General features: G+C 41.8%; 1 protein-coding gene across 1 annotated transcript; it reads left to right on the forward strand.

The window, feature by feature from the left end:
- Nucleotides 1–902: 902 nt before the first annotated feature.
- Nucleotides 903–21,482, forward strand: LOC311130302 (protein phosphatase inhibitor 2-like). The gene is made up of 6 exons (XM_084163034.1): nucleotides 903–1,243; nucleotides 8,249–8,356; nucleotides 10,762–10,842; nucleotides 15,657–15,751; nucleotides 19,704–19,862; nucleotides 20,569–21,482. Exons 1-6 carry the CDS (start codon nucleotides 1,110–1,112, stop codon nucleotides 20,580–20,582), a joined length of 591 nt encoding a protein of 196 aa, XP_084019160.1. The 5' UTR covers nucleotides 903–1,109; the 3' UTR covers nucleotides 20,583–21,482.
- Nucleotides 21,483–22,497: the final 1,015 nt, after the last annotated feature.

The raw sequence follows: 22,497 nt of genomic DNA on the forward strand, positions 1-22,497 counted from the left end.
ATGTAGCTCAGTTGGTAGAGCATGGAGCTTGAAACGCCAGCGTTGTGGGTTCGATTCCCACGGGGGGCCAGTATGAAAAATGTATGTACTCACTAACTGTAAGTTGCTCTGGATAAGAGCATCTGCTAAATGACTAAAATGTAATGTACAAATTACCTCAACTAGCCTGTTCCCCCGCACATTGACTCGGTACCCCCCTGTATATAGCATCTTATTTTATTTTATTTTGTTACTTTTTATTTTACTTATTTTTTACTTTAGTTTATTTAGTAAATATTTTCTTAACTCTATTTCTTGAACTGCATTGTTGGTTAAGGGCTTGTAAGTAAGCTGTTGTGTTCGGAGCATGTGACAAATACAATTTGATTTGATTTTAAATCTGTCTCCCTCCAGCAGGTACGTTTTTTCGTTGTTTCGCCCACCAAGCAATGAGTTTTTGAATGGAGGTCAATGATATAGTGTCCAACTTGGTCAACAACAAAAATAAATGGCTTATTTGCTACGCGAGGTTTATTTGATATATACCTTTCGTAATGCTTAAGTTGTTACGGGTGTACTGATATAAGTAGGGCGACATCCCGGCAACTTTGAGAAAAACACTTTATATCGGAGTTGTAAATGCATATTCATGAAATAAGGCTTGGAGGCGGTTGCCATCAACAACCCTCATCGAATATTCAAAAATGGATTACAATAATGATATGTATCCACCAATCCAAATAAAGGATATGCGGGAGCTAGACAGCCCGCGGTGCCGCTTTGTGGACGACTCTCTCCATGTTTATTGCGGAGTCGAGACATCTATCTTGTCTGTATATCCATATGCTTTGATAATTTGCCTATATTCTCGCGATGATTACAAAATAAGCCGTTTCAGTCGCCACAGACAGACAAAATAGCGCGCGGGCGGCGTCGGGGATAAATAGTTTCAGCTGTCAAGTCGAGCGTATGTTAACAAGGCAACCGGGAGTTTGGAGTGCAGGCAGAGTTGCAGCTTTATCGAGTTTTGCTTTTTGCATTATAAAATAAACGTTTACAAAATAGAGGTGCAGCGCGTACCAGCTAGTTGTGAACATTGACAACCACTCCAGTGACCTAGCGCATGTGGAATGGCAGCTCCCCGGCAGATAAAAGGTATTCTGAAGAACAAGAACAGCGGGACAGGCAAGGTGGGCCCGGCCGAAGAAGTGCCAGTAGAGACTCCCGAACAAGCGGCACTTGGATTTCTGGAGGATGACCCACAGTGAGTAGATAGATAGTCAGCTTAGATTCTTGACACTGACAGTCAGGCTAGGTAGCTATGGCTAGCTAGCTATTCCAGCTTGTTAGGATTGGGCGCTGCCCTGGCTAAAAACTTTATGGACTTGCTAACGTTAGCTAGCTAGTTAACGTCGTCAACAATGTTCCAGCGGGTTGCACATAATTATAAGGCAGCTAGCTAGCTGTCAGACTTGCTTTCCAATTTCCTCATCTTGTTCTTTATATGGCTGTTCACCTTAGTTACTTAGTTAGCTAGTTTGCCAGTTAATATTTACTAGCCAATTTGCTAGTTATTTTGCCCAAGAAGAAACGTTAGATAACTAGCTAACGTTAGCAACAATCACAAATGTCTGCTTGTCAGCTGAGAAAATGCTAAAAGATAAAAGCTTATCCGGCTGCTGACCTGTAAACACGTGTAAATGTGGCTGTGTCATCAGGCAACTTGTTAAAGGTTGGTGAATGGGCAGGCTGGCTAGTTATGGAAAAAAGTACATCTAGTTAACTAGCTATACACTGGCCACAGGCAGTTGGCATTTGGAACAGCCATTTTTACCAGCAAAAAACAACTTCCCTATTTAGAAAAGGCGAATCGAATGAATGGGCTGCAGCAGGAGCTATTTCTAGAGCGCCCGGTTAAACTGCCAAGAGTTTTTATTTGTATATCTAAATTGTTAAACTAGTGAGAAACATAGCTATGTGATTATTGAACAAAATCTCTGTTTGCTTCATTTACTATCATCCTAAATTAAGAGATCATTATTTTGCTATATACAGGGCTGCCAACTTTTGAAGAAAGCTTGGAGTGAGATTTCCTTTAATGAATCTCAATGCTACACCCCTAGCTGGGGGATGTGGGGGTTCCACCCCAGAAAGAAAATCTGTTTTAAACCTAATTTCCTGCAATTCTACATTTTCATGTCCAGGGTGGGATATTATATTTTTTAAATCACAGGTCAGCTGTATTCAGGATTATTTTAAAGTGTAATAGATGGGTTAGTTGACAATGTCACAAACGATGTGCACACTTCAATGGGGCAGAAGTCCATGTGTTGTTGTGATTCTGGATGGCCAGATAGCTAGCAACAATGACAAGAAGTTGCCATGTGGGGAATTGTAGGTAGCTCGGCTCAGATAGTTTTATCTTGTTCTTGGTACCATGTCTTGTTTTGATGTCAAGTCTATGCTAATATGGCAAAAATGTGCTAACTAACCAACAACTGTAACTATGTATTTGAGACAACAAGTGCTCATTGTGCAAATGTATTTGTTTTCAATAAACATTGGAGATTACATATAGTTTACATGTTGTCAATAATCTAAGCCAACCCTGTCTGTTTTGCTCCATAGTTGTGCACAACGACTTGGTTTGAGGTTACCCAAAATGTCATGCCCAAATAGTATGCTAACTGGGGGACATTGAATTACATTGGTTTTTGGTTGGAAGAGGGTAATATTAATGGTTGGTGGCAGTGGCTAACCATAGGATGGATTGCAGTCTCTCCATGTTCATAAGAAACAAATATGTAATTAATTTGGGTGAACTATCCCTATAAAATAGGACCTTAGAAAATCCTGCCTAGAGGTGGTTCTCCAAGAGGTTTGGCCGCCCACCCCTGATCTATTTTTCAACTACTGGGGGTTTGAATATGTTAATCTGACAAATTACCCCACATTCAAGAAAAATCGAATGAATATCAATCTAAAGGTGGTTGAGGCTGATTTGCCATCATCTTACTCTACATAGACAAGATATTTAGCATTTATGCCTACCATTTCTCCCTAGCAGCTTGTGCACAATACTAAAATGACAAAACAGGATATTTGAGGTAAGAGGCATTAGTCTATATTTTAGCCCATTGTAGGGGATGGGAATTGTTCTAATGACTAGCCCTATCAGCTATTGTGAAAGACCCGATAATAACATCTCCTGAAGACAAGATGACAGCCTAAATCTGACCCACCCAACCAAAACTAGAATCAGTTACACATTTGGGTTCACAATATGTTTGGGCAAAATGTTCATAATAGTTGTCAGGTCACCCTACCAAAATTCATGCTGAAAGCAGCCTTTTTGTTGTTACAGCCTAATGAACCTAGTGCTAAATTGACAATGACTAAATGAGGTGAATATAATGTAGCCTATGGATCTGGGCTAATGCAAGTGGTGGATTAACTCACTAGTAGTAGGCTATAGCCTATTATCACATGCTGTTATAAGAAATCAGTCTGGGATAGGAGTGACAGCAAATTAATTTGTTGACAATTCTGTTTATCAAAACAGCGCTACAAGTTGCCATTCTGCTCTTTTGACAAATGAGTTCATAAACTTTGATCAGCGCGTAGAACGAATGTGCCTGTCCAGTGTGCCATGGCTGCACTCCACTCTAGTCGTGAGGGGCGTTTCTTTACAAACATGCATCCAATCGCCTTTGTCCCGGTCCTTTGCTAAACCAATCACAAGCTTCAATTTGCCGTGGTTCACAGTGCGGTGGCAGAAAGATTATTGATTTCCCGGGTGAAGCTGCCGCAGTTACAATGCTCGTGATGTAGAATTGCAGGCGCATATGCTCCGATTTCAAAACAATTTGGAGGCACAGTTGAAAAGTTAACGCACTGAAATACACTGGATTAATTAGAAATAAAAGCAGTACTTAAAAAATAAAGTACCCCCATTTTCGTGATATCCAATTGGTATTTACAGTCAGCGTGCATGCGTCTGCCCACCACAAGGAGTCGCTAGAGCACGATGGGACAAGGACATTCCGGCAGGCCAAACCCTCCTCTAACGACGCTGGGCCAATTGTTCGCCGCCTCATGGGACTCCCGGTCACGGCCCGCTGTGACACAGCCTGGGATCGAACTCGGGGTTGTAGTGACGCCTCAAGCACTGCGATGCAGTGCCTTAGACCGCTGCGCCACTCGGGAGGCTACACATCCTTTTTACGTCAAATTGGTGATGTTAGTATTAACGTTCCTAGTCAATATGATGACACGATCAATTGCTTAAAGGTGCACTATGCAGAAATCGCTTCGCCATTTCCTGGTTGTTAAATTTCAAATAGTTAGCCAAATTTCAGTTTGTGACACAACAATCAGGTATTTAGTGTGAAAAATCATTGTACCATCTAAACCGCTGTGAAAAAATATTTTCCATAACAACAAATATTGTATTTTGAGCTGATTTTGAAGCTGGTGTACAAAACCAAAAGTAAAAGACGCAAAAACAAAACGTAAGAATGGGAAACATAGAAATAGTGCACATAGAACAGCTCTACCGCTTCTTCGACTTCAATGCGAATGACAGACCCATAACTCACATTTACATTTTAGCAGACGCTCTTATCCAGAGCGACTTACAGTTAGTGAGTGCATACATTTTCATAAATTTCTATGTGAATTTAGTCGGGTTGCCCAAAAAGTTACTTATTGCAGCTTTAAAACAGATCAATATCTTTGGTTTTGTACTGTTGATTTTGTCATACGCGCTGGGGGTCGCAGGACTTAGAACCAGGCTATGATTTTCTTTCTCAAATGGCACGGGCCAATGGACATTTATCATTGTTACAGTTGTATATATTATTATTTGTATTGTTTAATTCACTTCCCCCCCTGCTGCACCCCCTATGGACAAGTGTTGCATTACACTTACCGCGTTGGCGACCCACTTCAATCAATGCAACACTTAAATGTAGCTGGCTCTCTTCTACAAGTTGTCCTCTATCAGGTGATATACAAATTATTGGCAGATTCCGTGTGTTTTTTGAGCTGTGCTAGTTTTAACAGGATGTGCAACCTGATTTCCCCCCTCTCGCTCTATTGATTTCAATGTGATATTTCTGTTTTGGTGACCCCTGTATCAAAATCCAACACTCCGAAATGTATTGGACTGTCTCTGCAGGTTGTCCTCAAAAAAATATTTCCTGTTTCCATGTTTTTTTAGTTGTTAGTTTCAACAGCGCTTACAACCAGATACACCCCCCCCCCACACACTTGTCAAAACATGTATGTGTAGATAGTACATTTTTATGTTTTCAATATATCACAAACTGTTTCTGCATATTGGTTATTGATTTGGACATTGGGATATTTATCAAAATGTCTTGTCAATGGAAAGCAGCGACAGCATCATTTTCAACTTAAATTTTAGGAATATGAAATGTGAACATTAATTTCCAATGGTATTGTACTTATTCAGGTAAAAACTGCTGAATTAGTCAAAAAACTGATTGATTTTTATTATATACCAGAAATCACTGAATCGGGTTTTCCCTGCCTATTTAGAAGTGTCTTGTCTAACTGATATGTTCAAATCCAGAGTCGTTTTCAAATCCAGCTTTGTTTTAGTCGTTCGTTAAAATGTCTGAAATTATGTTGGCATCAGGAAGGTTATGTTATGTTACCCATCCCTATTCTCCAGCACACAAATGATGTACAATTCGTCGGGGCATGGACTCTATAGCATTCCACAGGGATGCTGGCCCATGTTAACGCAAATGCTTCCCACAGTTGCGTCAAGTTGGCTGGATGTCATTTGGGTGGTGGACCATTCTTGATACACACAGGAAACTGTTGAGTGTGGAAAAACCCAGCGGTGTTGCAGTTCTTGACACAAACCAGTGTGCCTGGCACCTTCTACCATACCCCATTCAAAGGCACTTAAATCTTTTGTCTTGCTCATTCACCCTCTGAATGGCACACATACACAATCCATGTCTCAATTGTCTCAAGGCTTAAAAATGATTATTTAACCTGTCCTCCCCTTCATTTACACTGATTGAAGTGGATTTAAAAAGTGACATCAAACAGGGATCATAGCTTTCACCTGGATTCACCTGGTCAGTCTGTCTTGGAAAGAGCATGTTTTGTATACTCAGTGTATTTACACAATAGCCTTGGAGATTTCAGACTGGTGAAAGGGTGAGATTATGCCTGAAGGCAGGCGCCTCTGATGCATTGATCTCATCCACTGGCACTTTCACAGCAGTGGCAAGACGAGATGTCTCAGGATGAAGCCCCTGCAAAGTCACTGCGCTCCAGTTTGAGTGCTGCGTCCATCTCCTCTCCGTTCATCTGTCCCATGCAAAATGGCTGATCTATCGGCTACAATGTGACATTATACTCTGTCGCTAGTCCTTTTGAGCTGTTAAGCCATATCAGATGTCTTGATTGTAAACGGTGTGCTTTGAGCTCAATGATCGTTGAAAAAAATTATACCTGCAGAAATCGGAGACCCTTCTCTCTTTTAAAATGGACAACTAGTTGCTTCCTAGTAGTTTTTTTCTCCCCGCAATTGCATTTTGAAATGTTCTAGAGTCATGAGGGGGGAGAGCGACTTTTTAAGGCTCGCTCATTATAGCAGCCGGCCCTAGCAAAACAGGTAGGCACAGCGGCAGGGCAGACCCTTTTTATAACAGGAATCATGAGAATAATGCACTTTACTGTTTAACAAATTCATGGTTTTATCCGCCCAAAAAATGACATTTTGATTTAGGTGACCAGGTAGAATGTGCAGCTTGCACAAGTGCAACGGATAAAAAAATGTAACTCGCACAGCCAAGTTAAAGGGTCGCAAAATGGTCACAGTCTGGAACCCTGGTTATGATAGATTTGCATTAAGACATTTTTAAAATGTGAATGTCTATTTCAGACTGTAACATGCATCACGCAGGGTGGAACATCAATAACTGTCGTTTTTGATCTCTAAAGTAATAATGGAAATGACAATCTCTTCAAAATGATTGATTTTGTGTTCAGCCAAACCTTTCCTTCGAAATGGCTATCCATGTTTTGACCTAAGACTTAAACTCAGACTTTTACCAATATGTTCACTTTCCCCAAAAAGCTTGCCCATTTCATGAAACATCCATAACACTTATTTTTTGCTTTATTTCTCCAACATGCCCATGTTTAGAAGTCCCCATTTTGGGGTATACACATCAAAAGTTTCATTTCTATTTTGTATGTCAATTTTGTGAGACATTAAAGTTGTGATTTTGCGTGCAAATGTAATGCCCATAATGCTGGAATCGCCCAGATATAGATCTGATATGTCTCTGACAATCTATTGTGTAGTGAAAACAACATGTTTTTTTTTGTCACCTTCACCAATTTGCATAGATTTCTGACATGCATCCAATGGGATATAGGCCTACATATTATGAAACAATGCTTTAGTCGGGCTACTGTACCGCAGCAAGCCTGACTGAGCAGTATGGATATGTGCCATATCCAATGATGTGCCATGTCAGTCTGAGGCACAGCAGGACAGGGCACGTCCCATTGATTTAGCCCAGTGCCATCGACACAGTCAAACTGCCTGCTGTGCGCCTGACTTATTGAAAACCTGTGTGCATGTGCGTGTGCGGGAGAGGTGTGTTTGAGTTAGCAGCTAGGGGAGGCTCTACAGGATTACTGCAGCAGGGAGCAGATTTATTGCCCTCTCCCATGATGGCCGGCCTCTCCCTCCATAAACACGCCCGGGAGGCTGCTTTATGACAGGAGAGGAGAGGGGAGCGCCAGCAGAGACAGTTTAACGGCTGTATTTGGCACAGTCTCCAAGTCCAGACAGTGATGATACAGAGGACGCCAACTTCAGCCAGAAGCCCAGAGAGCCTACAATTTGTACCTTTGTAAGGTACATTCGTTAGCAGGTCTGCTAGGTGCACACTCGAGGAAGAAGTTGCCCTTAACCACAGATCTAGGGTCAGAATACACTACCCTTAGTTGCTTAGTCCTAACTTTAACCATTAGGGGGATTAAATGACTGACTCTGTATGTTAGGTCAGTGCCAACCTCTACCTTCTCCTAGGGCCACAGAATAAGACCCTTTTTATTTAATTGCCACGTTGTTTGTTTCCAAAATATACAATGGGAGTGAAAACTGGGGCACAGTGGAGTCCTAGATTAAATCTGACCGGTCTCTAGGGTAATATCTGTGGTTGGTTTTAAATGCCACCCTGAGCTCTCCTCTCTGGTCCCATTCTTTCAGGAAGAAGTCACAGAAATGGGACGAGATGAACATCCTGGCAACGTACCACCCGGCAGACAAGGACTACGGGATGATGAAGATAGATGAGCCGAGCACGCCCTACAACAGGTGAGTTTCCCCATTCATTCTCATGAACAGGTAAGGACATAGTTATCCAGAGAATGCAAAAATTGCTTGCCAGTATTGGGAAAAGATAGAACTGTGCCGAAAAGTGTTTTGGACTCGTGTTACAGGGTAAATCCATTTGAATTCAATCACTTTTTGACAGCACCACTTTTGATTTGAACGAAGCCTTCCATAAATATTTGCCCATTTGAAGTACTCAGTGACTTTTTGGACCTGAATGCCAAAACATTCAAGAGATAAAGGTTTTCAAAGTTAACCTATTTTGCATACCCCACCATACCATGATAAATCCTTGTCTTCATCACTGGAAAAGATAAACAGTTGAGATTGATTTAATTTAAAAGCTTACAAACAGGGTTGTCAACTATTTTATAATGTCTTGAAAAAACTGTTTTTCTAATAAATAAATACTTTTTTTGTTCATTGTCAATTTGCATAGATCTTTTTTGGTATTCACAAATGTTGTAGCTTAGACCTTATTTTACAGCATCTGAGGTTTTAGTGTTCTGCCCGCCATCGGTTGAGACACAACATGCTCTTGAATACCGACTGGGAGTATTGGCTAGCACTGAAAAGTCAGCACAAACTCTGCTCTGAAGAGCGTTAAGCCCAGAGACAACCAGATTTTTGCCTAAAATGTCCTCGTACTTTGTAAAGTTCATGATGCTGTTGACCTTAACAAGGTAGCTCCATAACATCAAAGATCCACCACCATATTTTACAGTAGGTAGGGGTTATTTTCTGCCTACGCATCCGTTTTTCGATGCCAAACCCACCACGTGGCCAAAGAGTTCTGTTTTCATGTTATCTGACTCATCTCCTTGTGGGACAATGTTTACGGTAGATTGCCAATATGAAAAGGAAACGCAACACTTAATTTCAATGAATAGTCTCTCGACAGGGAGTTCTAAATAGTGATAGCTTGACTGTCATCCGTCTTTTGTTTGTGGCCAGCAACTTTTATATAGAGATCACCTTGATTTTTCCTTGCCATGAGTTTGAAAATGACAACAGCGTTCTAAGTCCTACGACGGAGGGGCGTGTATGACAAATTCAACGGTACTGAACTAAAGATGTTAATCTGTTTTAAAGTAATTGATTTTAGTGTCATGATGACTATAAACTTTTATATTAACATCACCAATCTGAGGTAAAAAGGATGTGTAAAATCACTGTTTTATGTGGTGAAAATGTGAGCTTGTGTAATATAAAAAAACAAAAAAATATATCTTTTAATTGTCTCATACACCAGATGGGTGCAGTGAAATGTGTTGTTTTACAGGGTTAGCCATAGTAGTACGGCACCCCTGGAGCAAATTAGGGTTAAGTGCCTTGCTCAAGGGCACATGGACAAGTTTTCACCTTGTCGGCTCGGGTATTCGAACCTGCAACCTTTCGGTGACTGGCTCAACTGTCCACATTAGGGAAATTGGCGCAATATAAAATAATTTAATATGGCAAAATAATTAAACATGTCAATTTAGGATGATAGTAGTCACAAATTATTGCAACAATGGCATCTATTTTTCACTACTTTAACCATTTAGAGAGTTTAAAGGTCCAATGCAGCCGTTTTTATCTCAATATCAAAATCAAATCACATTTTATTTGTCACATGCGCCGAATACAACAGTGAAATGCTTACAAGCCCTTAACCAACAATGCAGTTTTAAGAGCGAATACCCAAAAAATAAAAGTAACAAATAATTAAAGAGCAGCAGTAAAATAACAATAGCGAGGCTATCTGGGTAACAATTAAGTATCTTACTGCGATTATTTTCAATTAAAATGGTCAAAACGAAACAAAAATGGGTTCTTAGCAAAGAGCAATTTCTCAAGCAGGAATTTTGCTGGGAGGGAAAACTGAAAACTAGCTGTTGTTGGCAGAGAGGTTTGGAAATCTCTTTCTTATTGGTCACATGTCACCAGGGAGGCCAAAATGGCATCCCACCAAAATGGGCTTAATTGTCAGGCTGTCTTTTCAAACAACTCTTCCACTGAAAGGGCATTATCATAATTTTCACAATTGCACAGTATTATTCCAACCTCGTAGTGTGGAAATGTAGATAAAGTACAGGAAAATCACGTTTTTGACTGCACTGGGCGTTTAACCCCGGGCTAAGTGCAGTGTGAACATGACTAGTGTGAGGTTGAAAAGGTTGATAATTTTTTTACATAATATGTTCACCTTAGATTAGAGGCCTCAGTTCCCATGAAGCAGTCTTGCAGTGCAGGTTCAGTGGATTAGTTTCTGCCCTGTCTGGGGGGGGGGGGGGGCGCTGCATAGAAGGCCGCTGCATAGAAGGTCACCCCTGTGACACTGTTCTTCTCTCCCTCCGCCTCGGTCACTTTACCTCGTTCTCTTTTTCTCTCTCCCTCTTCCTCAGGATGGTGGGGGACGAGGAGGACGAAGGGGCGCACAGCGACTCCGAGGGCAATGCGCCCAACGTGAACGACCTGGCCTCGAAGTAAGTCAACATCACTGACTGGATAGGTCTGGGAGAGAGGAGGAGGATCAAAATGATTGTTCCTCAAAGGTTTGGAAGGTTATGACACTTATCGAGGCTGTAGGACAGGGGTGGGCAATAATTTCGGCTCGAGGGCCACTTCAGGATTTCAAACTTCAGCGGAGGGCCGAGAGAATTTCTGGCCGATTTGTTTGTCAAAAGCAATTTGCAGGCCAGAGAAAGGGCAGTTATTTTAAAACATATAATTGTTATTTAATACAATTTCTACATACTTTCTATCTAGTTTTTTACTCAAACCTCCCCTTGCCAGATTGAATGCATATGTTTCCCACCCCTGCTATAGGAGGAGGGTAGTGATCTGGGTCTTATGAGACTGAAGGTGGGGACTCACTATGGTTTATGGCTTGGATATACTGTATAACAGAATGTACTCTTTGCATATTATCTGGATTTTAACTATTTGAGGTCAAGGGCATTTGATGTCCCGCCGTTAACATGGAGTATATGCCTAGATGGAATTTCACTCTTGGGGAAATTGACTGATCAGCTAAATATTTTTTGAGCCCTCCGTAGACCCTCTCACCAGTTGAGTTTACAATAGAGGTGAAACTGCAGGAGGGGAATTCTAAGTCATTTTGAACTCTGCCATCAAAGACCCTTAATCAATCAGCTCAAGTAATTTCTACCAGTATTGAGTGATATACTCAATTACATGCCAAGAAAAGCCGCTCCCCAAACACAAACACAGCCCCGGTGATAGTGTTTATTTACGGTAAATGATACCATGTTTATTTACTAGGGCTGTCAAACGATTTAAAATTATTCTTTGCGTTAATGCTATTAATTGCAATTCTCAAATATGGCCCTAAATAATTTTCCATTTAAAAAGCAGTCTATTGCGTTATAGGCATACTATTTTCACCATAAACAACACAAAAGTCACTGTAACATAAAGCTATTAATGCTCCCAATGTTTAAGTAGGCCTACTCCCTCTTATCAATGTTCTTGAAGTTTAACACTTGCGTACACACACATACACACTGAAGTACTGTTAAAGCTTCCGGCATTCTAAATAAGTGTTCTCACGATTTCCGATTGACTATAGGAAAAAAGAACTGGCTCTATGAATACAAAGAGCTTTTAAACCTGTCCAACAATGTTATGAATTCCACAGAAGACAGATCAGCCAGGTCTGAATTTGTGTAAAATATAATAATAAATATAATTAGATCTAGCGTAGGCTACTTATCCATGTTCTTCAACATGATCTAGTCACAAGCTGCTACTACTAGAATTTTGATCATTTGCTTAAATCTTTTGACCTGAGAAACAAAAACAGTAGCTAAATGGAAAGGATGACCTGTTCTGATTTTAAATCATTGTGGGAAGTTAGTTGAATCAAGAGGCATTCAGCCATGGCATTGTAAACATTATTTTGGTTAGCTAGCTAGCTAACATTAGCATAACTAGCTAGCTACTTCTGTACAAATTTATGTTTTTGCTGTTATCAAAAAGAATACCTGGGAATATGTTTATGGTTGAACTTTCTGTACGTTTTCCTTCAAAATTGTTGCTCAAAGCTGCGCGCATAGCGCAGCTTTGAGCAACGCTACCAAGACAGAGTGCACACTGACTGCACATGGCACAGAGTGTGTTGTGCGCTTAAAAGGGTTAGTGCGGTGAAGAAATAGAGATGCGATTAACGGCAACAAATAAATTAATGGCATTAAAAATGTCAGTACTGGCATAGTAGGAGATGGCAAACCACCTTAGCACATTAGCACACAGTCATTTATGCCCAGTGAAAACGGCTCAGATCGATGCATCCCATCAACTCTAAACCCGGGGGAATGAGGAAAATGTAACGAGAAAATGCCAAGAGTGTGCAAAGCTGACATCAAGGCAAAGGGTGGCTATTTGAAGAATCTCAAATATAAAATATATTTTGATTTGTTCAACACTTTTTGGGTTAATACATGATTCCATATGTGTTATTTCATAGTTTTGAAGTCTTCACTATTATTCTACAATGTAGAAAATAGTAAAAATAAAGAAAAACCCTTGAATGAGTAGGTGTGTCCAAACATTTGACTGGTACTGTAGCGCTGAGCGATTTAAGGCTTTTTGAGGTAGGTCGGTTTGGGTTTGATTATTAAAAAATAATCTGGTTGGTTTAGATTTTTATTTTTATTTTTACATTAAATTCATTATGAAATAATGTAAAAATATTTTTTAGCTTAAGAAATGGAAATTCCTAAGCCTAAAAGAGTGAACATTAATTGTCAAAAGATTTCAAATATTCTATTGTGTCTGTCAGGTCCACATTGGGTAGACATCAATAAAAAAATAAGAAATTACTATGAAATAGGCTTGGGCTGTATACTGTGGTATTTGTAAATATCCATGGGATGGTTTTTCAATAATGTCAATACCTTTAAAACTATTTATTTGAAGTTTTTCAATAAATGTTAATATTTGTAGCTACTTTTTAAGTAAATACCTGCAGTCAACTTGTGCAATACGTTAGGAGATAAAGCAGATCGCGTTCTTCAGTTCACCTGTCACATAATTTTACATTATGAAGATTACCGTAGTTCCCCAGAACAGTTGAGCCAGTCAGGTGTTTGTAAATAGCACAATGGGAGAAATTGGGAGCAGGCGAGTCCAGCTGTGCATTGACAGGGGTCGCGTTTTATATTGAAGGTCAAGTAGTTTTTTTCTTCAATAGTGATGAGGGATGTGCAACTATAGTTTTTCCTTCACAGGCAGATAATAGCTTCATTTTCATCAGATGACCACAGAAGTGCAATGCTATCTGGCTGGTAGCCACACAAGTAAATGAGCGTACAATGAAAAAGCAAAAATGATGCATGGCCATCATATTTCTGTTTATCATAGAAGGAATGTAGCCAGCTACATTTCCTAATGTTTTGCTTAAAGTTAATCTTGCATTTTACAGAGAAAAGTAGGCTGGCTACACTGAGAAGTGAGAAAAGTAGTACACGTCAGTCAGAGCGCTGTCTGCTGATATAATGCCCTTTCCTGAATTCTCATTTGAGTGGAGAAGTGCGACTGAAGTTACTGAATTATGGTGACGTGGGCATCATATTATGTACGTTTTGGATGAGTTATTTGTACAGCTGCCACTGCTATCTTTTGATTTCCTTGCGTTTTTTCTCCTCTCCATTTTCTGCCTTTCTGCTCCTCCCCCATCTTCTTCGAGCAGAGCAGGCATTACTTCGTTTTTATTTGATTACTTTATTATTTTAAATCCTTAAAGTAATCTAATCTCTGCTCAGGCAGTAGCAGCCAGCCAGCCAGCCAGCCAGACCATCTATTTGGTATTTTATTAGGATCCCCATTAGCTGTTGCAAAAGCAGCAGCTACTCTTCCTGGGGTCCACATGAAACATGACATAATGCAGAACATTTAATAAACAAAAACAGCTCAAGGACAGAACTATTGGAGAAGGAGGTAGGGACAGGATTGAAAAAAATTGAGAGAAACATAAAATGAGTGTGTTCATGTGTGAGAGGGAGGGGGAGGGACAAAGAAAACGAGGGAGAGTGAGAGACCAGGCATAGCTAGTTATCCTTTTTTGACGCAGTATTCCTTGCATGACACAACAAATGAAAGTTAATTGGCTTCATCACAATCGACACGCCGAAATAAATTAATGTGCAACTAGAACAGTCTCTATTCCAGCCACGACTCCCACAGCTGTCAAACCTAACGCACCACCATCATCCGAACAAGACACAGGAAATCATGGCTACTGTACAAGGAAATAAAGCACTCAGAAGCTTGTTACATTAGTGGCCGTCTGGTCGGCCATCGCTCAATCATTTTGGGTCTGGTCTAGTCTTGAAAGAAATGTCAGTTTATGCTCTGGGCCTGTATCTGCGTTGCTACTGTCTGCATCGGCTGCCATTGTTTACTTCCACGCAGTGGAAGTGCGCTCCATTGTTCCACCTCGTCCTATTCCTGCCTCAGAGATATTAAAATGGCTACTGCCTGGTCTCTCGCTCTCCCTCGTTTTCTTTGTCCATCCCCCTCCCTCTCACACACAAACACACTCATTTTATGTTTCTCTCTACTTTTCTCAATCCTGTCCCTACCTCCTCCAATCTCTTGCTTTTACTTATTCTCTCCTCTCTAAATCTATTCTCCCTCTCTTATTCTCACTCTATTCCCACCCCCAGCTCTCTGCTTCCCCAAGAAAACAATATTTTCTCCAGGGCCAATTGTATTTTCTGCTCTTGCACCTTAGTGGCCATTCAGAATGTGGACCAGAAAAAGTTTCTGACAATGACAACTGCTATACTCATCTTCTCCCACCATAGGTATAGAGTACATAGTCCTACTATTATATTGTCTATGACTCAAGCTCTCTGGCCTTCACACACAAGAATGTTAAGAAAGGACAACATTGATTCATTAGATGTGTTTCTCACAGGCAAGTCAGATTCTTGTCGTGCCATGTCCCAAACTTGACCCTGACTGTAGGAGGAGGAAAGGATTAATGGCTTTCTCTCAAGGAGTGAAAGGTTGCGCAACTGGGAAAGATTTGCCTGATTCACTGACTGAACACAAGCAGTGTGAATCTGACCTGGCCAAGAGTGTGCCGGTACTGTGCTGTCACGTCAGTTCACGCGTGCTGATGATGGCCACATCTGCTTCCCCTGCACACATTTAATTTCTGTCTCTTTGTTTTTGTCTCCCCCCTTCTCTTTCTCACACTTCTCCTCTCTCTTCCTCTGAATCACTCACTTTCTATTGCTCCTTCGCTCGCTCACTTTCTCTCTCCCCCCAGGTTGGCAGCGGCAGAGGGAAAGGAACCGCGCTTCATGAGAGAAGAGGAGGAAAGCAGTGAGGAAGAGGAGGATGAACTAACCCCAGAGGATCAAGGTGGGCCGTGTGTCTCTCTTCCCCCTCTTCGTCGTCCTCCTCTCATCCCCACCTTGTCTCTATTGCCATTGGGCGTCCGGCCCTGACCTTTCCCTGACCTCTCCCTGTGTTGTCGTGTCAAGCCCTGTGTGCTCTGATAACGGATTCTCTCAGCTCAGTGGCCACAAGCGCGGCCAATGGTCCAAACAAAGCACACTCCTGGGGACTGTTCCAGTTTACTCTGGTCCATTTTGCTCCAGACCCACACGTGTCTCGCCGCCCTTTTTATCTCTGCAGTACAGGGAAACGCAAGTCCCCAAAATATCAATTCTCCCCAAATACTGAAATGTGTGTGTGGTACATTGATGTTGATGTCATCACCATGTAGGTTTTAATGCCTTACTAGGTGTGTCCAGACACACTTCATAGAACCATGATAGAATGTTCAATATCATAGAACATTGCAAATATGGTGCTTTTTTTGCACCTGTAATAGCAACCTTGTATACACTACATGTGGACACCTGCTCGTCGAACATCTCATTCCAAAATCATGGGCATTAATATGGAGTTGGTCCCCTCTTTGCTGCTATAACAGCCTCCACTCTTCTTGGAAGGCTTTCCACTAGATGTTGGAACATTGCTGCGGGGACTTGCTTCCATTCAGCCTCGAGCATTAATGAGGTCGGGCACTGATGTTGGGTGATTAGGCCTGGCTTGCAGTCGACGTTCAAATTAATCTGAAAGGTGTTCAATGGAGTTGAGGTCAGGGCTCTGTGTAGGCCAGTCAAGTTCTTCCACACTGATCTCAACAAACCATTTCTGTATGGACCTCGCTTTGTTTCCCAAACTGTTGCCACAAAGTTGGAAGCACAGAATCGTCTAGAATGTCATTGTATGCTGTAGTGTTAAGATTTCCCTTCACTGGAACTAAGGGGCCTAGCCCGAACCATGAAAAACCGCCCCAGACCATTACAGTGCCTTGCAAAAGTATTCATCCCCCTTGGCGTTTTTCCTATTTTGTTGCATTACAACCTTTGATTTTTATTTGGATTTCATGTAATGGACATACACAAAATAGTCCAAATTGGTGAAGTAAAATGAAAAAATAACAGAAAAGTGGTGCGTGCATATGTATTCACCCCTTTGCTATGAAGCCCCTAAATAAGATCTGGTGCAACCAATTACCTTCAGAAGTCACATAATTAGTTAGATTGCACACCGGTGGACTTTATTTAAGTGTCACATGATCTCAGTGTATATATACACCTGTTCTGAAAGGCCCCAGAGTCTGCAACACCACTAAGCAAGGGGCACCACCAAGCAAGCGGCACCATGAAGACCAAGGAGCTCTCCAAACAGGTCAGGGACAAAGTTGTGGAGTAGTACAGATCAGGGTTGGGTTATAAAAAAAATATCAAACTTTGAACATCCCACGGAGCACCATTAAATCCATTATTAAAAAATGGAAAGAATATGGCACCACAACAAACATGCCAAGAGAGGGCCGCCCACCAAAACTCACGGACCAGGCAATGAGGGCATTAATCAGAGAGGCAACAAAGAAACCAAAGAGAACCTGAAGGCGCTGCAAAGCTCCACAGCGGAGATTGGAGTATCTGTCCATAGGACCACTTTAAGCCGTACACTCCACAGTGCTGGGCTTTATGGAAGAGTGGCCAGAAAAAAGCCATTGCTTAAAGAAAAAAATAAGCAAACACGTTTGGTGTTCGCCAAAAGCCATGTGGGAGACTCCCCAAACATATGGAAGAAGGTACTCTGGTCAGATGAGACTAAAATTGAGCTTTTTGGCCATAAAGGAAAATGCTATATCTGGAGCAAACCCAACACCTCTCATCACCTGAGAACACCATCCCCACAGTGAAGCATGGTGGTGGCAGCATCATGCTGTGGGGATGTTTTTCATTGGCAGGGACTGGGAAACTGGTCAGAATTGAAGGAATGATGAATGGCGCTAAATACAGGGAAATTCTTCAGGGAAACCTGTTTGTCTTCCAGCGATTTGAGACTTGGACAGAGGTTCACCTTCCAGCAGGACAATGACCCTAAGCATACTGCTAAAGCAACACGCGAGTGGTTTAAGGGGAAACATTTAAATGTCTTGGAATGGCCTAGTCAAAGCCCAGACCTCAATCCAATAAAGATTGCTGTACACCAGCGAAACCCATCCAACTTGAAGGAGCTGGAGCAGTTTTGCCTTGAAGAATGGGCAAAAATCCCAGTGGCTAGATGTGCCAGGCTTATAGAGACATACCCCAAGAGACTTGCAGCTGTAATTGCTGCAAAAGGTGGCACAACAAAATTGGAAAAATGCCAAGGGGGGTGAATACTTTCGCAAGCCACTGTATTCCTCCTCCACCAAACTTTACAGTTGGCACGATGCATTGGGGCAGGTAGTGTTCTCCTGGCATCCGCCAAACCCAGATTCATCCATCGGACTGCCAGATGGTGAAGAGTGATTAATCACTGCAGAGAACGCGTTTCCACTGCTCCAGAGTCCAATGGCGGCGAGCTTAACACCACTCCAGCCGACGCCTGGCATTACGCATGGTGATCTTAGGTTTGTGTGCGGCTGCTTGGCCATGGAAACCCATTTCATGAAGGTCCCGAAGTACTGTTCTTGTGCTGACGTTGCTTCCAGAGGCAGTTTGGAACTCAGTAGTGGGTGTTGCAACAGAGGAAAGACAATTTTTACGTGCTTCAGCACTTGGCGGTCCCGTTCTGTGAGCTTGTGTGGCCTACCACTTCACGGCTGAGCCGTTGTTGCTCCTAGACGTTTCCACTTCACAATAACAGCACTTACAGTTGACCGGGGCAGCTCTAGCAGGGCAGAAATTTGACGAAGTGACTTGTTGTAATGGTGGCATCATATGACGGTGCCACTTTGAAAGTCACTGAGCTCTTCAGTAAGGCCATTCTACTGCCAATGTGCATCTATGGAGGTTGCATGGCTTTGTGCCCGATTTTATACACCTGTCAGCAATGAGTGTGGCTGAAATAGCCGAATCCACTAATTTGAAGGGGTGTCCACATACTTTTGTATATATAGTGTATGAGACATGGTAAAAAGCACTCATACATATTAGATGGGCCATCAACTGAAATATGAAATGTATTTTAATATTAGATTATTTTTAGATTTTCTAAAGTATGAGTGACCTGGATTTGAAGTAGTTATTCCCCCCAGTGTGAATCTCCCATTATAGTGGTGCCCTTGCAGGCTAGCACGCAGGACGGACACTTTGCTCCAATCCTTTTTCCAGCTGACCAACTCTCAGTAAATATGCACAACCCCCTATTTTATTTATGCTGCAAGCACCTGAATGGAGTTCATTTTGAATTCTACCTGAATGGTGTTGCTTTAGTATTGACCAGACATCATTTTAGTTTAAAATGAGTTGGATAAAATGTGTGCTTAGAAGAAACAGCAATGGAATTGATTGGAGTGACATTGATGTCTAGTAGTAACTATTTACAAAAAATAAGCCTCGCCTGCCTCTTACAGCACCTTGTGCGGCTGCAGTTGCAAGTCAGCTTTGAAAATGTCTCTGTGTGTAGTAGTAGTAGTTTGATGCTATAATTGGAAAGCAGTTATATTTTTTTAACAGTTTTTCGTATCAGAACCATGTCCTTGAAAGTAGATTTAGATTCTACTGGAACTGTTCAGCCAGGATCCTCATAAAAATTGTTTGATGTATTCGTCCTTGAAGCGCCATTTGAGGACGAGCGTGTTAAGACTCCCCCTTCTCTTTAAACTGAAACACCCCTTTTAGCTTTTGAACGCTCCATCTGAGCCTCCCCTAACATAGCTCTCTATCGCTGTGTTTCCTCCACATAGACAGTGTAAATCATGTTTACGCGTCTGAGTTGTGCCTCTCCTAGCCTCCCTCTGCACCACATACCCTCAGTCTTTCTCCATCTTTCTCTCTCACTCACTCTCTCTCCCCCTCAGCGAAAAAGAAGCAGTTCCAAAGGATGAGGAAGATCCATTACAACGAGGGCCTCAACATCATGATGGCCAGGCAACTCATAGCCAACGAGTTGGCGGAAGATGAGGATGAAGAGATGAGGGATGAAACTGAGGACATCAACGTAGACCCTCCGCAAGACGGTAAGAGAAATAGGGGTACTCAAATCTTCTTAATCCAGGGAATTTCATATGGTGACTAATCAGAAAAAGAAAATCATGAGCTCTCACTAGCGATAAAATGATTGATACACAAACGGTTGGTCGTTGACGCTGTGTGGGTGTCTTTTTTTTTCTAGCAACAAGCCGACCGCATGCTAGGTAGTGCTAGGTGTCAACAGCTAATTCCTCACAGGCTGGAAGCTAAAGCGAGCCTCAATTGGCCAATTGCGCCAAGATATCGCCAAGCATGTGCATGATGTTCAGCTTTCAAGTTTTTATTAGTTGTATGTACATGATACACATGGTATACATTCTCCAACTAAATGCTTACATGCGGGTTCCTTCTTGACAATGCAACAATAAGAAATAATAAAATATATGAATAAAAACAAAGTAAATGGCTCAGTAGAATAGACATTTTAAGTATAACTAAGATAAGTTAGATAAGTGTAAGCTCCACACAGAAGGTTACCAGGCCCTGATTTAGTAGGCCCTGTGTGTCAGAGGTCAAGCAGTCCTCAGCAGGGGATTGGTGTGGTAAGTTGGGGAAAAGGTTGAAATGAGAACTGTTCCCACTCCTATAAGACTACTAAAATATTAGCATTTCACATGTTTCTCTGTTAGATTTGCTGTCATATTAATTAAGACTTAAAGTGATCTCACTCACATAGCTCTCTTTTGATTACAGCTCTGGATTCCTAGAGGAGGAGGAGGACGCACCACCTCTCCTGTCTCCAACCTGTGTATTGGCTAATGAAACATTTAAGAGACACTTAGCTACGTGTGCCGGGCAATAGAGCACACGGACACCGCTTCACAATCTTCCGTCAAACAACCCCTGTTCATGTGCGTGTGTATATTTCCCAGAAACACTGTAATGCAAAGCATTTCGACCCTGCTGGTCCCTTCTCTTCGTTGCCAAGAGTCCCTCTCAAAAAGTTGTCATCGCCTCAAAGGAACCACACCTAAAGGAACTGAGACCTAAAGACTGTTATAAAAGACTTATTATCAGCGAGGACTCCTGCCTCAATCCTTGCTCGCTCGCTCGCTGCCGTCTGTCCATCTATCCCTGCTTCTCCTGAGCCCCTGGCGAATGCTGCCGGAAAGAACAGCAGCACCCATTGGATTTCTCATTGGATGAAAGTGGTGGATAATTATGCTGGTGGTGGTAAGGAGGTAGGAGGATGTTGGTCTCTTGCTTTTTGTCTTGTTCCTCCTGTCCCCATACTTTTTTTTTTTTTTTTACCAAATACCGCCAGAACCTTAATTGGAGAAATCGGAAACCTTGATGAGCTAGCTGCTGTTTTGTTTCTCTGTTTCCTCCTCCATTCCGGTCTTGGATTTTGGGTTAACTGGTATGGATATAGGAACGGCAGACTGCATTTTTAACCAGCCCACAGGGCATCTCAATATCCAAGGTGACCAGCATTCGACTACACATATTTACACCCACTATAGGATTTGGTACAGATGCATGTACATGTGCACTGACTAATAGGAATAGATGTTTCGAACAAGGTACCATTCTCTTAATAGGGTGGCCAATGTACTGACACTGACAGCGAAACCAATTTATTCTCATACAATAAAATTACAATTTATTATGTATTGCATTGTGATAAGTAAAGTTGATATGCAGATGGTCAGGCTTGCCATTATACTTATGGAACCCAGCTGTATTATGCATGGCTACTAAAGCCTTGTGGCCATCAGCACTAATGCCATGTTTGCCCACTAAGCTAATGAGGGATAGCATTGGGGAAATGAACCCCAGAGAAGGTTTGTAGTACTGATAAGCAGGTGTGTATTTACTAGGAACCAAATGGAAGCAAACGGGCTGAAACAGCGAGGGACTAATCTGCACATTGTCCACTAAGGAATACACCCCAGGTCTGTGTCCAATACATTTTAGTCATTTAGCAGACGCTCTTATCCAGAGCGACTTACAGTTTGTGAGTGCATACATTTTCATACTTTTTTTCATACTGGCCCCCCGTGGGGATCGAACCCACAACCCTGGCGTTGCAAACGCCATGCTCTACAAACTGAGCTACAGAGGGCCAATACAATACAATGTCAATGACGCTACTGACTATCCTACGGGGGGGAGGGGGTAATCGGTTGAATGGCTGCATGAACGGCAAGATTTCTGGGATATGTACTGTAGTTGATATTATGCTTTTTGCGACCTGCTACCTTTGTAATCGGCTAGCTACCTCGCTGACAAAAGGAGTGATATCTGGGCAACCAAGACAGCTATTATGTATTATTAATTTATTATATGATATTTGAATCATAGCACCTTGATCTACATGTGAACTTTTGAGAACCACTGTCCTCCCATGGTAACTTTAAGTTTCTCTTTCTAGAATGGGGACATAAGAAAAAAGGAATTGTTTTATCAGGACATGTAGAGATGGTTTCATTTTTTCTTCTCAGAACTAGACTGTCGAACCCTATCGCTTCACCTGTCTGAATGGCCATAATAGGCTATCCATTGGATTCTGCCCTTACAATCCCAAAAGCTCAGTACTGGATCCTTTTGGAAAATACAAGACCCACAGGAAATACTGATTTGATACACTGTATGACTGTTCTCACTTTTTTTTTTTAACAC

This window comes from Coregonus lavaretus (assembly GCF_964263955.1).
Source record: "Coregonus lavaretus genome assembly, chromosome: 6".
Lineage (NCBI taxonomy): Eukaryota > Metazoa > Chordata > Actinopteri > Salmoniformes > Salmonidae > Coregonus > Coregonus lavaretus.

Excerpts from the sequence above, each read along its gene's own strand:
- LOC311130302 (XM_084163034.1), top strand. The coding sequence starts at position 1,110 with ATGGCAGCTCCCCGGCAGATAAAAGGTATTCTGAAGAACAAGAACAGC. Across the intron at positions 8,357-10,761 it reads CCGAGCACGCCCTACAACAG|GATGGTGGGGGACGAGGAGG; the intron begins GTGAGTTTCCCC and ends CCTCTTCCTCAG. Across the intron at positions 15,752-19,703 it reads ACTAACCCCAGAGGATCAAG|CGAAAAAGAAGCAGTTCCAA; the intron begins GTGGGCCGTGTG and ends TCTCCCCCTCAG.